This window comes from Elephas maximus, chromosome 24 (assembly GCF_024166365.1).
Source record: "Elephas maximus indicus isolate mEleMax1 chromosome 24, mEleMax1 primary haplotype, whole genome shotgun sequence".
NCBI lineage: Eukaryota > Metazoa > Chordata > Mammalia > Proboscidea > Elephantidae > Elephas > Elephas maximus.
This window is the reverse complement of record NC_064842.1, coordinates 17,369,166-17,384,953: the sequence shown is the minus strand read 5'-3', so window position 1 is coordinate 17,384,953 and position 15,788 is coordinate 17,369,166. Positions and strand designations below refer to the sequence as shown.

At 40.3% G+C, this 15,788-nt stretch overlaps 1 protein-coding gene across 4 annotated transcripts in view; it reads left to right on the top strand.

The window, feature by feature from the left end:
- SCCPDH (saccharopine dehydrogenase (putative)) overlaps nucleotides 1–15,788 on the top strand; it is a 66,666-nt gene that overhangs the window by 36,980 nt on the left and 13,898 nt on the right. For 3 of the 4 annotated variants that reach the window (XR_007515279.1, XR_007515280.1, XR_007515278.1), the window contains exons 8-12: nucleotides 4,292–4,411; nucleotides 4,501–4,557; nucleotides 8,272–8,383; nucleotides 10,244–10,325; nucleotides 11,369–15,282. Coding sequence is in view for 1 of the 4 variants with exons in the window: in XM_049868272.1 (XP_049724229.1) it covers nucleotides 4,292–4,411; nucleotides 4,501–4,557; nucleotides 8,272–8,383; nucleotides 10,244–10,325; nucleotides 11,369–11,474 (477 nt within the window). In the remaining 3 variants the exon portion in view is untranslated. Of the gene's footprint in view, nucleotides 1–4,291; nucleotides 4,412–4,500; nucleotides 4,558–8,271; nucleotides 8,384–10,243; nucleotides 10,326–11,368; nucleotides 15,421–15,788 lie in introns of those variants that run through there. The other variant, XM_049868272.1, reaches the window with a different exon arrangement.

Sequence of the window (15,788 nt, the reverse complement as noted above, 5' to 3'; positions counted from 1 at the left end):
AGGAACTAGAAAGAGAAGAGCAAACTAAGCCTAAACCTACCAGAGGAAAGGAAATAACAAAGATCAGAGCAGAAATAAATAAAATTGAAAAAACAAAAACAATAGAACCAATAAAACCAAAAATTGTTTTTTTGAAAAGACCGATAGAATTGACAAACTTTTATCTAGTCTGACAAAACAAGAGAAAAGATGCAAATAAAATAAAAAATGAAAGAGAGAACATTACAACCTTCCCATACTGACTCAAGAGGAAAGAGAAAGTCTCAATAGACCCATAACAAGTGAAGTGATCGAGCCAGTGATCAAAAACTACCCAATAAAAAAATGTCCTGGACCAGATACCTTCTTTGGGGAATTCTGCCAAACATTTTGAGGAGAATTGACACCAGCACTGTTCAGACCCTTCCAAACAATAGAGAAGGAAGGAATACTCCCTAATTCATTCTATGAAGCAAACATAACCCTGATACCAAAACCAGACAGAGACACCACATGAAAAGAAAAGTACAAGGCCAATATCTCTTATCAATAGAGGCAAAAACTTCCATCGCTAATAGAGGAATTTAGCAAAGTTGCAGGGTACAAGGTCAACAAACAAAAATCAGTTGGGTTTCTAGACACCAGCAGTGAGAAATCTGAAAGGGAAATTAGAGAAATAATTCCATTTACAGTAGCATCTAAGAGAATCAGGTTCCTAGGAATAAACCTTACCAAGGACGTGAAGGACTTACACAATGAAAACTGTAAAACACTGCTGAAAGATTAAAGAAGACTTAAATAACTGAAAAGATGTTCCATGTTCATGGATTGGAAGACTTAATATTGTTAAGATGTTGTGTACTACCCAGAGAAGCCTATATTGTAGATTCAATGCAAACACAATCAAAATTCTGACAGCCTTCTTTATGGAAATAGAAAAGCCAATCCTGAACTTTATATGGAATGGTAAGAGGCCCTGAATAGCTAAAGCAATGTTGAAAGAGAAGAGCAAAGTAGGAGGACTCACACTTCCTATTTAAAAAAATACAGTATACAGCTACACTAATCAAAATAGCCTGGTATGACATAATAGATAATAGACCAATGGAATAGAATTGAGAGTCCAGAAATAAATCCACACGTCAATGGCCAACTGATTTTTTTTTTAATAATTTTTATTGTGCTTTAAGTGAAAGTTTACAAATTAAGTCAGTCTCTCACTCACACAAAAGCTTATATACACCTTGCTACATACTCCCAATTAGTCTCCCTGTAATGAGACAGCCCACTCCCTCCCTCCACTCTCTCTTTTCGTATCTGTTTTGCCAGCTTCTAACCCCTGCTACCCTCTCCTCTCCCCTCCAGGCAGGAGATACCAACATAGTCTCCAGTGTCCACCTGATCCAAGAAGCTCACTCCTCACCAGCATCCCTCTCCAACCCATTGTCCAGTCCAATCCATGTCTGAAGAGTTGGCTTCGGGAATGGTTCCTGTCCTGGGCCAACAGAAGGTCTGGGGGCCATGACCACTGGGGTCCTTCTAGTCTCAGTCAGACCATTAAGTCTGGTCTTTCTATGAGAATTTGGGGTCTACATCCCACTGTTTTCCTACTCCCTCAGGGGTTCTCTGTTGTGTTCCCTGTCAAGGCAGTCATCAGTTGTAGCTGGGCACCATCTAGTTCTTCTGGTCTCAGGATGATGTAGTCTCTGGTTCATGTTGGCCAACTGATTTTTTGACTAGGGTGCTAATTTCATTTGATGGGGAAAGAAGAGTCTCTTCAATAAACAGTGCTGGGAGAATTGGATTTCCACATGTAGAAAAATGAAACAGGATCCATGCTTCATGCCATACACAAAAACAAATTAAAAATGGATTGAGGACCTCAATGTACAAACTAAAACGATAAAATTCGTATAAGACAAAGCAGGAGGCAATGCTTTCAGGCCTATCTTTTTACAATGGAATCAAATTGACTACATCTGTGGAAAAAGACAATGGAAAAGCTCAATATCATCAGCCAGAACAAGGGTAGGGGCCGACTGTGGAACAGTCGTAGTGGTGGGTAAGTTCAAGTTGAAGCTGAAGAAAATTAAAACAAGTCCGTGAGAACCAAAATACAACCTTGAATATATCCCACCTGAATTCAGAGACAAACTCAAGAATAGATTTGATGCATTGAACACTAATGATCGAAGATCAGATGAGTTGTGGGAGGACATCATACTTGAAGAAAGCAAAAGGTCATTGAAAAGACAGGGAAGAAAGAAAAGATGAAAATGAAGGTCAGAAGAGACTCTGAAACCTGCATTTGAACGTAGTAGCTGAAGTGATGGAAGAAATAATGACATAAAGGAGCTGAACAGAAGAATTAAAGGCGGCTGAAGAAGACAAAGTAACATATTATAATGAAATGCACAAAGATCTGGAGTTAGAAAACCAAAAGGGGAGAATATGCTTGGCATTTCTCAAGCTGAAAGAACTGAAGAAAAAATTCCAGCTTTAAGTTGCAGTTTTGAAGGATTCTATGGGCAGAATAGTAAATGCTGCAGGAAACGTCAAGAGAAGACGGAAGGAATACAGAGTCACTGTCCCAAAAAGAATTGGTCAGTGTTTATCCATTTCAGGAGGTAGCATATGATCAAGAAACAATTGTATTGAAGGAAGAGGTCCAAGCTGCACTGAAAGCACCAGCAAAAAACAAAGCTCCAGGAATTGACAGAATACCAGTTGAGATGTTTCCACAAACAGATGAAGCTCACTGTTTTATGCCAAGAAATTTGTAAGACAGTTACCTGGCCAACCGACTGGAAGAGATCCAGATTTGTGCATTCCAAAGAAAGGTGATCCAACAGAATGCAGAATTATTAAATAGTATCATTAATATCACACACAAGTAAAATTTTGCTGAAGATCATTCAAAAGCCATTGCAGCAGTACATCAACAGGGAACTGCCAGAAATTGAAGCCGGAACCAGAAGAGGATGTGAAACAAGGGATATCATTGTTGATATCAGATAGATCCTGGCTGAAAGCAGAGAATACCAGAAAGATGTTTACCTGTGTTTTATTGACTATGCAAAGGCATTTGACTGTGTGGATCATAACAAATTACAGATAACGTTGCAAAGAATGGGAATTCCAGAACACTTAATTGTGCTCGTGAGGAACCTCTACTTAGACCAAGAGGCAGTTGTTTGAACAGAGCAAGGGGATACTGCTTGGTTTAAAGTCAAGAAGGGCGTGCATCAGGGTTGTATCCTTTCACCATTCTTATTCAATCTGTATGCTGAGCACATAATCTGAGAAGCTGGACTGTATGAAGAAGAACACAACATCAGGATAGGAGGAAGACTCATGAACAACCTACGATATGCAGATGACAAAACATTTCTTACTGAGAGTGAAGAGGACTTGAGGCACTTACTGATGAAGATCAAAGACCACAGCCTTCAGTATGGATTACACCTCAACCTAAAGAAAACAGAAATCCTCGCAACTGGACCTATAAGCAACATCACAATAAATGGAGAAAAGATTGAAGTTGTCAAGGATTTCATTTTACTTGGATCTACAATCAATGCCCATGGAAACAGCAGTCAGGAAATCAGCAGATGCATTGCATTGGGCAAATCTGCTGCAGAAGATCTCTTTGAAGTGTTAAAAAGCAAAGATGTCACTTTGAGGTCTCAGGTGTGCCTGACTGAAGCCGTGATATTTTCAGTTGCCATGTACATATGTGAAAGCTGAACAATGAATAAGGAAGACGGAAGAAGAATTGATGCCTTAGAATTATGGTGTTGGCTAAGAATATTGAATACACAATGGAAATCCAGAAGAATGAACAAATCTGTCTTGGAAGAAGTACAGCCAGAACACTCCTTGAAAGTGAGGATGGTGAGACTTGGTCTCACATACTTTGTACATGTTAACAGGCGGTACCAGTCCCTGGAGAAGGACATCTTGCTTGGTAAAATAGAGGGTCAGCAAAAAAGAGGAAGACCCTCACCAAGATGGACTGACACAGTGGCTGCAACAATGGGCTGAAACATAGCAGTGATTGTGAGAATGGCACAGAACCTGGTAGTTTTGTTCTCTTGTACATAGGGTCACTGTGAGTCAGAACCGACTCAACAGCACCTAACAACGACAATATCTGGTTTCTGAATAATGCATTCATAATAATGCATTCATAAAGAGGCTGCTGGTTTTGTTCCATATTATGTATGACAAAAGAGTCAGTAATAAGCTAATATTCTTACATTATGTGGTATAAAATGCACAGTACTGTTCTAACTTTATCATTTTAATTTAGGTTCAATATGCTGCTTACGTAACGGTGGGCGGTATCACCTCTGTTATTAAGCTGATGTTTGCAGGCCTTTTCTTTTTATTCTTTGTGAGGTTTGGCATTGGAAGGCAACTTCTCGTAAGAGTAAGTAAAATTTTATGAGATTAGATCTTTAGAAGTATTTTTCATAAGTTTTTTAAAAATTAACTGAGGGTTTTGTTTTTTTTCTTTAGTTCCCATGGCTCTTCTCCTTTGGTTATTTTTCAAAGCAAGGTCCAACACAAAAACAGGTAATCACTTCTTTCTTATCCAGGTCTCTAAAATAATATTTTTCTTTATTTTGTTTTTACTTTTACTCAGTGTTGTAACAGTAACTGCTAAGACTTGGTGAAACACTTACTACATTTCAGGAACTCTTTTCAGCACTCTACATGAAGTAGATAATTTAATCTTCTGAAATCCCCCTTAAGGTAGCTATTATTATCATCTCTGTTTTATAGATGGGGTGCAGAGAGGGTAAGCAAACTGCCCAGGGTCATGGAGCTAGTAAATGGCCGAGATAAGAACACAGCTGTCTGGCTCCAGAAACTGTATTCTCTCTACTTTTTAGAGATCTCAAATATTTTTACTTCTTCATTTTTCTCTTCTGTTATCTCCCCTCCCCAAGTTTTGCTTCCTCTTCCACGTACCTTGGAGCTCCATGGTAGATAAATTACTGTCTCTAATATCCTCAACAGTATGGCTGTCATTTCCCACCATGTGGCTTACAGATCTGAATCCCAAGTCAAGCCTTGGGTCATTGAGCCTTCTCTCTTGTACGCCACCACTGCTGGGGGGCTCGCACTGTTGAGCAAATGCTACCACTGCAAGTTCATGTTCCCTGTCTCAGCGGGACTTGCAACATCACTTGCTGAGCCTTTTACTTTTCATTAGTCATCTCTTCATCTCCCTTCAGTGTTTTTTTTCCTAAATCTACCCAACTGCAACTCTCTCCCCTGTCTTCAAATCATTACAACTCCAACTACACTAAATGAATTGGGAACATCTGTTGTGGTACCCCCATGAGATTCCTGTGCTCAGACTTACCATCATTGCTCCTGTCTTCACCTGCTTTTTTCCTCTCTCAAAGAAGTATTCTCCTGTACAAGCTAATCCTACCCACTGTGCTCTTTAAAAAAAACCAAGCATTCATTGTGTTGCAAGCACTAGGCTAAGTATTTACATGAATTATCTCATTTAGTCCTCTAACAACCATTGAGATGAAGGTATTATTGTTATCTACTTTTTATTTTGAGGAAACAAGATGATATTATTTGCCTAAGTTCACGTAGCTAGGATGTGGTGGATCCTAGATTCAAACCAGCTTGACTCTCAACCATAATTACTTCTTTTGATTAGATTCCCTGCTGACTTTGTTGCTGATGATTCCTTGTCTCTCCTGTAGGCTCTACCTCCTCCCTCTCTATAGGCTCTTTCTACTCATTCTATAAACGTCTCTCTGTCTTTCCCAACCTAAAAAAGAGCCCTTCAGCCCTTCTTCACCCTGCATTTGTCCCCTTGCCAAAATCACAGTTGTCATTGTTAATTGCTAAACGCATTAAATGCTTTTTAGCCCTTACTTAGTCTTATCTTTGACATTGTTCTCCTTCTTGAAATACTTGAAATATTTGCTCCTCTTGGCTTCTAAGGTAATTGCTCTTCTATATTTCCTCTCTCAGTGTTCTTCTTCGCCTTTGCTATTCAGTATCTTCACCTTTTTTTTTCTATTCCTTAAACGTCCAATGTCCCCAGGACTCCATCCTTGGCCCACGTCTTACTCACTCTCACTAGGTGACCTCAGCAGTGCTCTTAACAGGCATAGTTATATGTCCAGATTTACACATCCACCTATTTTACTGGACACCTTGGCCTATATATATATCTCTCAGGTATTTCAAACTCAACATATCAAAATTCTGAATTTTGTTCCCCAAAAGTCTCTTCTTCTGTATTTTCTATCTCAGCTTATGGCATTAAATCATCTGCCCAGCCAGAAACCTAGGCTTCATTCTAGATTTTTCTCCATATCCGTTATAGCTGCCCTTGGTTCAGGCTCCTATCTCTTGACTGAACTTCTCGTAGCTTTCCCATTGGTTCCTTTCCAATTCATCTTCCCACTATACTCTGTTAAACACAGATCTGACTTCTGTTGCCTTCTTTAAAACTCTTCCCTGACTCATTGCTTTGGCAGTGCTTCTTAGCTTGGGTTTTATGTAACAGAATCACTGAGAATTTTTAAAAAATACATGCCCTGACCCTGCCTCTGGACACTCTGATTCAGTAGGTCTGAAGTGGGGCCTGAAAGTGTAGAGCAGTGGTTCTCAGCTTTAGGAGATAACCCAAAACTGGTGGCCAGAGATTCTGGTTTAGTTTGGCTGGGGTGTGGCCTAGGTGTTGGGTTTTTGAAAGCTCCCCGGTGATTCTGATGTGCTGCCAAGATTGAGAATTGCTGATGTTGGTAGGATGGTCCCAGATCAGGTTTGGTAAATATCAGGTGCATGCTGTGCCCCCATAGTGTTTCCTGGGCGACTTTGGTACACTCCCCGGGAGTGCTGCTGGCCTGAAGTCTGTCTCCATGTGATGCCATCGTAGGCCCTTCATGGTCTACATCTAGATGGTAGATAGGTTTTATTTTTCATACCAACCTGTTTAGTTGATAGTAGCAGCCTGGTGACTGTGTTGAAAATAGTTTTGTGCACCACCTGAAAGAGGCTGATCCAGGCAGAGGAGGGGCGGGATGCCGCATGTGGGTCTGACCGCGTCCACACCACTGAAAACTTAGCGGTAGTGAACTGTGATGCACTGTGCTACTGCATCCCTTCTTGCGTTTAACTAATGGTTTCTCCTTTCTGGTATCCACCCTACTTGTTGTGTAGTGAGCTTCTGTCAAAATGTGTGTGTGTGTACATGTACATTTCAAAACTCTGCTTTCCTCCCCAGTAGATTTAATCTTGCCCTCCCTCTGAACTATTCCTTCCATCTTTTAGTTCATGTGTCATATTGTTATTAGACCTGTTTATATAGTTCTCTTCTGCACTAAACTGTAAGCTTCCTGAAGGGCGGGGACCATATTTTATTTGTGTCTCAGGACTTAGCGTTATATCTGACACTTGTTAATTGCCATCGAATCGGCCTCCAGCTCACATTGACTGACGGTGACTCCATGCACAATGAGATGAAATGTTGCCCAGTCCTGCAGCATCCCCGTTGTGATCCATAGGGTTTTCATTGGCTGATTTTTAGAGTAAATCATCAGGCCTTTCTTAGTCTTAGTCTGTCTTATCATCATAGCAGCATGTAGGCCTTCCACTGACAGATGGGTGGTAACTGCACATGAGATGCACTGGCCAGGGATTGAACCCAGGTCTCCATGGAATGCGAGAATTCTACCGCTGAACCACCAGTGCTCATGTTTCACACTTAGTTAATACTGGTTGATCACAACTGAATGTTACCTTATTTCTAAATTTAGTGATTATGAAAGATGCTACAATAAATCCTCTAGGATTTAATTTTTGAACCAAATTTTCACATCTGTAAGTGGAACAATTAAATATCTGTGCCACCAGTCATATTCGTCAAACAAAATGTCTAAAACACCAGGTTACCGTATTCTACTCCCTCTATCTCCCCCCCAAGAAATTAAAACTACGTCTGTCTTTTCCGGTTAAATTCCTGCTTTAGTGATGGTGTCATTTGTTAAGCCACAACCTAAGAATCACCTTGATCTCGTTCCTATTCCTTACCTGCTCCCCTCCCCCCACGTCACACTAGTTATCAGAACTTATATCTTCAAGAAGTTAATTTTTGCCCTATGATTAAAGGATGACAGAATGTTCTGGCTGGCAGAGTATTGCTGTTTTTATCTATTGACAATGTCTCATATAAAGTATGGAATAACAGGTTTTATTGTGTCCAGAGAAGAAATGATATATTTATTGAGTCCTTGGCTTTCTCTTTCACAGATTGATGCCTCGTCATTTACAATGACATTCTTTGGTCAAGGATATAGCAAAGGCCTTGCTACTGATAAGAGCAAACCAAATATCAGAATTTGTACTCAGGTGAAAGGACCAGGTATTTTACATCTAAGAATACTCGGGAATTCTACATTGGCTTAAGCTACAGGGCCATATGCTATTACGATATATTCTTTTTTAAGCTTGTTTTAGAAACATATGCACAAATTATTTAAATAATGGTTTAAAATTATTCTGTAAAAGGGAGGAGTGAAATTATTGATATAATTCAATTTTATTAATGAATCCCTACCTCTGGTTTTCAGGTGTGACTCAGTGATTCAGAATGGCAAATTTTAATTAGTATTAATAAGAAAAGGGGCTGGTTGATGTTTGCCTGCTCTATCCTCATAATCAAGAGTCACTTTCAAATAGTGTTATTGTAATAAAAGTCGAATCTGTGGACCAAAGTTTCTTGGGAATCTATAAATACCCTGAAATTTTTGGTAAAATCTGTGTGTGTATCTGTATTTTTCTGGAGACAGGTAATGGCTTTTGATAGATTGTTAAAAGGTTTTACAGCCCAAAAAAGTTCCTGAACTTTTGCTGCAAAGTTTTAGAGAACTATATAGAGACAGTCCTACACGCCAATTAAAATTAAGTTTAATTATCATCCCTGATATATCAAAGGGGGTCTCTTTTGCAGTTTTATTCTAGCCAGTTGGCTGTGGTACCTGCATCTTGCCTTCTTTTCAAATTCCCAACTGACTTTTTAAGATAAGTTGACTGTGTGTTTATTATTTGACAGATATGTAAACGCTAATACTCTCACTTCCTTTAGTTGTTAGTTGCTGTCAGGTCAAGTCGATTCTGACTCATGGCAACCCCATGTTTGCAGAGTAGAACTACTCCATGGGGTTTTAAAGGCTATAACCTTTTGGAAGCAGATCACTAAATCTTTTTTTTCAAGGTGCCTCTGGGTGGGTTTGAACTGCCAACCTTTCAGCTACTAGTAAAATGCTTAACAGTTTGTGCCACCCCTGTACTCCTTTCCTCATGGATGTCCAAATTACTCAGGTTTAGTTAAGTTTTTCTTATGAGATGGAGAGATTGTTTTTTTTAAGTGAAGTCTGTGAATGCAGATGGGGTCAGTTTAGTGTATTAATGGAGAAGCATAAAGCTTAGGATTGTTGACTTCAATTATTGTCAGGAAGTGGTACAGTGTAGTGGGTAGGAGCATGGACTCTGGAGCTAGCTGTCTGGGTGTGATTCTGGCTCACCACTTCCTAACTTTGGGCAAGTCACTTAGCCTGCCTACGCCTCAGTTTCCTTACCTGTAAAATGGGGATAAAAATAGCACTAATTGTTAGGAGAATTAAATGAGTTTATAGGAGTCCCTGGGTGGTACAAACAGTTAATGTACTCAGTTGCCAACCGAAAGGTCAGAGGTTCAAGTCTGCCTAGAGGCACCTTAGAAGAAAGGCCTAGCAATCTACTTCTGAAAAAATCAACCATTAAAAAACTGTATGAAGCACAGTTCTACTTTGACACACATGGGGTTGCCATGAGTCAGAGGCAACTGTTTTTTTTTTTTAATAGATTAAAAGTTCTTAGTACAGTTTCTAGCACTTCGTAAGTGTGATGTAAGTGTTAGAAACCCTGGTGGTATAGTGGTTAAGTGCTACAGCTGCTAACCAAAAGGTCTGCAGTTCGAATCTACCAAGTGCTCCTTGGAAACTCTATGGGGGCAGTTCTGTCCTGTCCTGTAGGATCACTGAGTTGGAATTGATGGTAACAGGTTTGGTTTTTGGTTTTATATAAGTATTAATTTTTTTTTTAATGATATATTGAACTTTTTTTTATATATATATATTGAACTTATTCTGTATACCTAGAGTTAGCTATAAAATCTACTTGTGAGTGTTACTGAGTGCATGCTTTGTGAATACATTCTTTTTCTTTGACCCATTTTCCCCAGAGGCTGGCTATGTGGCTACCCCCATAGCCATGGTTCAGGCAGCCTTGACTCTTCTCAGTGATACCTCCAACCTTCCTAAGACGTAAGTTGGTTTTCTTCCACTCTAATTAGAAGATCTGCTTTCTGTCTGTGTTATGTTTCGGCTTATTTTGATTTGATTTTCAGGCTTTGGTTCTGCACATAGGCATTTATAGTTCCTTTGGTGCAAAGATACAGGTAAATTAAAATTATGAGCTGGATCATTTCTTAGCAACTTCTGGGAACAAATGCAGAATAAATAAGAGGAGACAGAAAAGCTTGAAAGCCATGATAAGTTGGCTCCAGTCACATATATAAATAGCTTAAGTCCAGAGCCAGCCACTCGTAAAAGATCCCTATTATAAGTAGTGTTCAGCCGAGATTAGCAGGAGCCTCTAATCACTGATGAGCGATACTTAGCTGGCAGTAGGGGCCCTGCCACCCAAGAGTAAATTGAATCATGGGATCCTAGCTAAATGGTTATCTAATTGGAGCATCTAGCTGTAAAGCTAGGCCAACCTTACAAATGAGGCCTGCAGGCTTAGAAATAAATTAAGCATGACCTAAAACAATATCAAGTAATAAAAATAGAAATTGTATGTAGCAAAACGTAATTATTTTCAAATACTTGTGTACCTTTTGAAAATATTTAGCATTTTACGAATATTAGCTATTACATTTTTAAAGAAACTTTCATACATTTTAAGTCTTGTTTATGCTTTACTAATAGTTGATTACCTAAATGTATTTCATCCATGTCTTTATTTAATCCTCTGAAGTATGAGGACTGTTTTGTAAACAGCAGCAGTTATTCGGGTTGATGGTGCCCTGTGTCCCTCTGACGCATCTACTGGTGGAAAATGATCTCCCCAGGAACTGAACCAATCTAGATGGGCTTGGCTTTCGCACTGGTTTCCTCCTGAACGATAGCTTCTTGCTCATTTGGCTGATTTTAGGAATGGAACCAAAGTAATCCGTGATAGAATCAAGGGTCAGGTTTCCATTTGTTCTGAAATGATTTGAAATGCTTTTCCTACAGTCAGTCACACTAGCAGAGGAAAGGGCTGGAGACTGGCCCGTGATCTGTTTTCCTTTGTTGTTTTACAGGGGCGGGGTCTTCACACCTGGAGCAGCTTTCTCCAGAACGAAGTTGATTGACAGACTTAACCACCGAGGCATTGAATTTAGTGTCATTAGCAGCTCTGAGGTCTAAACATTGGAAGAATTAACCAGAGTCATAAAATGCATGAATCAACAGCTTCTGTATTTGATATTTGAAATTCTTTTGTAAGCCTGTCTGACCATATCTGGAGGATTGTCAAATCTAAAATAGCTACACATTAAAAGCAGGCAATTGAACTAGCTTACCCTAAATTTCAAATTTCAGCTGATTTTTGTGATTTTTATTGCTTATGAGAGAGAGAACTAATATTTCACTTTTTCCCTGAAGTGTTAATGATAAATTTTTATAAATGAGCTGGCAGATCAGACACGGTAGAGGAGGTAGGTGTCCCTCTGTGTTGTTGACCACATTCCTCAGTGAGGGTGCCCCTGGCTAGCATTCATCGAGGGCAGTAACTGCTGCTTTCCTTGATAGTGAGTGAAAGCTCACTTCCCGGTGAGGTTCTCTATGTATCGTGTGGGCCTTTGCTAAATGAAACCACTTTTTGCTACTTTAGCCTAGTTTTTCACCTGTCTACATGGATTGATTTTAGACTCTTGCTTAAGTTGAATAATAAAGGGCTGTCAATTAAATGTCAGTTTTGTGTGTGAAGCTGCCTAAGTATTTGAGTAGTGGTAGAAATGTGCTTCTTAAATGGTCTGACCTGTTTACTGCTAATAATTGGACTTGCCATTCTTTCTTTTCCTGGTTCTGTACCTGTAATTTGTATTTTAAGGGCTCAGGTTATGATTTTCTATTGCTTTTCACTGCCTAAGCAGTGATAGCAGAATTTTTCTCTTAATTTTTGTATTTTAAGTTTTCCACTGAAGCCCTAAAATAAGGCAAAGAATTTGTGCTTTTGTAATAAGCATTAATAAACACATACATAGTGTTTTGTGCCACTCTTTATGTAAAGAAAACAGCCCATAGCTTTATGGAATTTCTACTCTAAAGTGGAAAGCATAAACAAATACAAGACCATTATTTGTGCCGGGAGACCTTTCTGTGCTGCCTGTATGGAGTAAGAGAGCGCTTGTTGGTAGTACTGCCATTCACTCTAACTTTTCTTCCTCTGCCTCTCCTGGTCCTGGACAGGTCATGGCCTAGTCATCAGGAGATAGGGATTTAGATCTCAGCTGTGCCCTAACTTGTGGGACCTTAGAAAAGAGTTTATCATCTTTAAAGCAGATCCCACAATTAGCTGCATATCAGAATCACAAAACAACAATAGGTTCCCCAGAGGACCGCAGAGATTAGTATTCAGGACATCTGGGGGTTATAGCCTAGGAAGCTATGTTTGGACCTGCATTTGGGAACCACTGCATGTAGGGCTGTGTCTTAGGTTTTCTAGTACTGCTATAACAGAAACACCACAAGCGGATTACTTCAACAAAGAGAAATTTGTTCTCTCACTGCTTAGGCTAGAAGTCCAAATTCAGGGCACCAGCTCCAGGGGAAGGATTTGCTTCTCTGTCAGCTTTAGGGGAACGCCCTTGTCATCAGTCTTTCCCTGGTCCAGGAGCTTCTCAGTGCAGGAACCGTGGGCTCAAAGGACGTGCTCTGCTCTTGGTTCTGCCTTCTTGGTGGTAGGAGGTCCCCCTGTCTCTCTGCTTGCTTCTCTCTTTTATATCTCAAAAGAGGTTGACTCAAGACAGCCTAATCTTGTAGATTGAGCCCTGCCTCACGAACATAACTGCCTCTAATCCTGCCTCATTCAGATCACAGAGGCAGGATTTACAACACGCAGGAAAATCACATCAGATGACAAAATGATGGATAGTCACACAATTCTGGGAATCATGGCCTAGCCAAGTTGACGTACACTTTTGGGGGATACAATTCAATCCATAGCAGACTCCTTCCAGCTTTGCCATGTGTTCTTTGACCTCTTAGAGTGTTCTGTCCCGATGCTGATGTTGATCTTCAAAGGTAGCAGTGTGACCTTGTCCCCAGCTTGAGATACCACTGTGGTCACATCCTCACTTTCCTTTGAATCCCCCAATGCTCCTCATGCCTTTGTTTGCAGAAAGTGTATTACCTTTTGAGGCTACCCTGACTGTTCAAGAACCTTGAGGCTCAGTCCGACAGGTAGAAGCCATTCCTGCTTCCAGTGGCCGGGCAGAGAGAGACCTGGGAAGTCTGATCACCCTCTACTGTTTCTACTTCTCACTGAAAGGCTTTCCGGAATTCAGTGATGCCCATGCTGGCCCCTGTCCCTGCCATCACATGTGGAGCTCCCCACCTGGGCTCCAAGGTTACAGGTTTTTTTAGTTCTCATGTGCACACTCAGTCAGGATTTGATCTGCATGCAAAGCCCAAGCCTTCCCCAAAAGCCCTTGGCCCAGTGTTAAGGTGAAATGTCCCCCACCCCCACCCCAGTCCTTGATGGCCTTTCCTGCAGTAGCGCTCCTGAGTCATAGCATTTGATTTCCCTAACTTCAGATTTTAAAGAACACAGATTGGGGTTATCACCTCTTATTTCCTTCCAGAAGACTTAAGAAAATCAGTCCAGCCTCTCCCCAGGGCCAGTCCTGCATATTAAGGCAACAGACCCTAGAATTAGCCCCACTGCTTAACAGTGACCTGGATAAGTTATTTAACCTTTAAAGCCTCAAAATGGGGGAATTAATAGTGCCAAGCTCATAGAATGATTGTGAGGATTAAATGAGCTGACAGATGTTTAGCACTTAGTGCCTGGCACATGGTACGCACCGGTGAAGTCTCAATATTATTGCTGTTAGTAGGACTCACTCTGGCCACGAAAGGTTTCTTTCCCAAGAGCACTCCGTGCCTGTCTGTCCTTAACTAATGACCCATCAGTCACGTCTGAAACCAAGATTGAGTAACTCCTGGTAGGTTTTATCTCCCACAGTCTGAATCTCTGCCATCCTAGGCACCTGTACTGAACAGGCCCTATATTACAGGCACTAATGCTACATGATGAGTTGAACATATTTCCAGTAAGCCTAGGAAGAGAGAAAAGAAGTGAAGATAGAAAACCAAACTTGTTCAAAGAAGGATACAAATATGAGGGGCAGGGAATAACCATTGTCTCTAGGTCTAACAGGAAGATCAAAAGAGCTTCATCTGAAGTTCTGTTATAAGCACTAATGGTGAATGCTTATCGACTGCTTCTGTATGCCAGGCACCACACGAAGTTGTTTGTATTCATTAACCATCACTGTAAATACTATTATCCTTCCCATGTAACAGATGAGGAAACAGAGGCTTAGAGAAGGGAAGCCACTTGCCCAAAATCACATAATTGATAAGTGGAGCCAGGATTTAGCTCTAGGCAGCTCAGTTCTAGCGCTCAGACTGTTAACCAGTCATTACAGATACAGGTATCTCCCGCTTTTCCAAAGTTCGCTTTGCACCACTTCTCTTTTATAAAAGACCTACACTAGTAGTACCTGTTTTTGCTAACTGAAAGAAACCCAGAGGATTTTCGCGTTTACAAAAAAAGGTCAAAAGCAGAAATAGCATTTGTTTGTTCTGTAGCAAGCCTTTAAAGAGGCAGCACGCACTCAAGCAGGAAGAGTGGCATCGCCAAGCTCCTCTTTTCAAACTCCACTGTCGTTATTGAAACACCCAGCCACATCCAGTCAAATGCCTGGTGATGTATAAACGCACCATACGTCACGAAATCCCATCCTCCTCTTGTACCCTGTGCAGTCCTCTAACTGTAGGACTCATCCCTCGGCACACAACATTATTATAAACCCCGCTCTTCTGTGGGATTTGAACCCTGCCCTTCTACCCAGCCCCATGTGCTGTTGCCAGCTTGGCTACCAGGGCTACAGTCATCACCACCACCACCTCTCGGCCTTCCTGTGTGCTCACTGTCATCCTGATTCTGGTAAGTGAAACTACCCTGCACATTATTTCTACTTTATACAGGCTGTGTATTGATTTGTATCATTCCTACGTTTACTATATGTTAGTGTTATTTTAGCCTTTCTGTGTTATTTAGTATGATTTGTTGGTTATTTTTTTGAGTCTGGAAATGCTCAAAAATTTTTCCCATATAAATTCATGGTAATTGCTGCTTCATTTTACACCCCTTAGGCTTTTGAAAGGTTTCATAGGAATACTCTACTTTCTGATAGTGGGAGAAACCTGTATCTCCCACCCCCACCTCTACCTTGGAAATAGACTTTTTTTTTTTTTTTAACGTTTAACTTCTTTTTAACTTTAATTTTATTTTTAATAGGCTATTTTTACAGCTATTTTATGTTTACAGAAAAATTGTGCAGAAAGTACAGAGTTCCCATATACCCCTTACTCCAGTGTATTCATATTTACATGATTTTAAATCAAATTGAAGAAGAGTGTTGCTTAAAAATGATAGAAGAAATGGGCTGA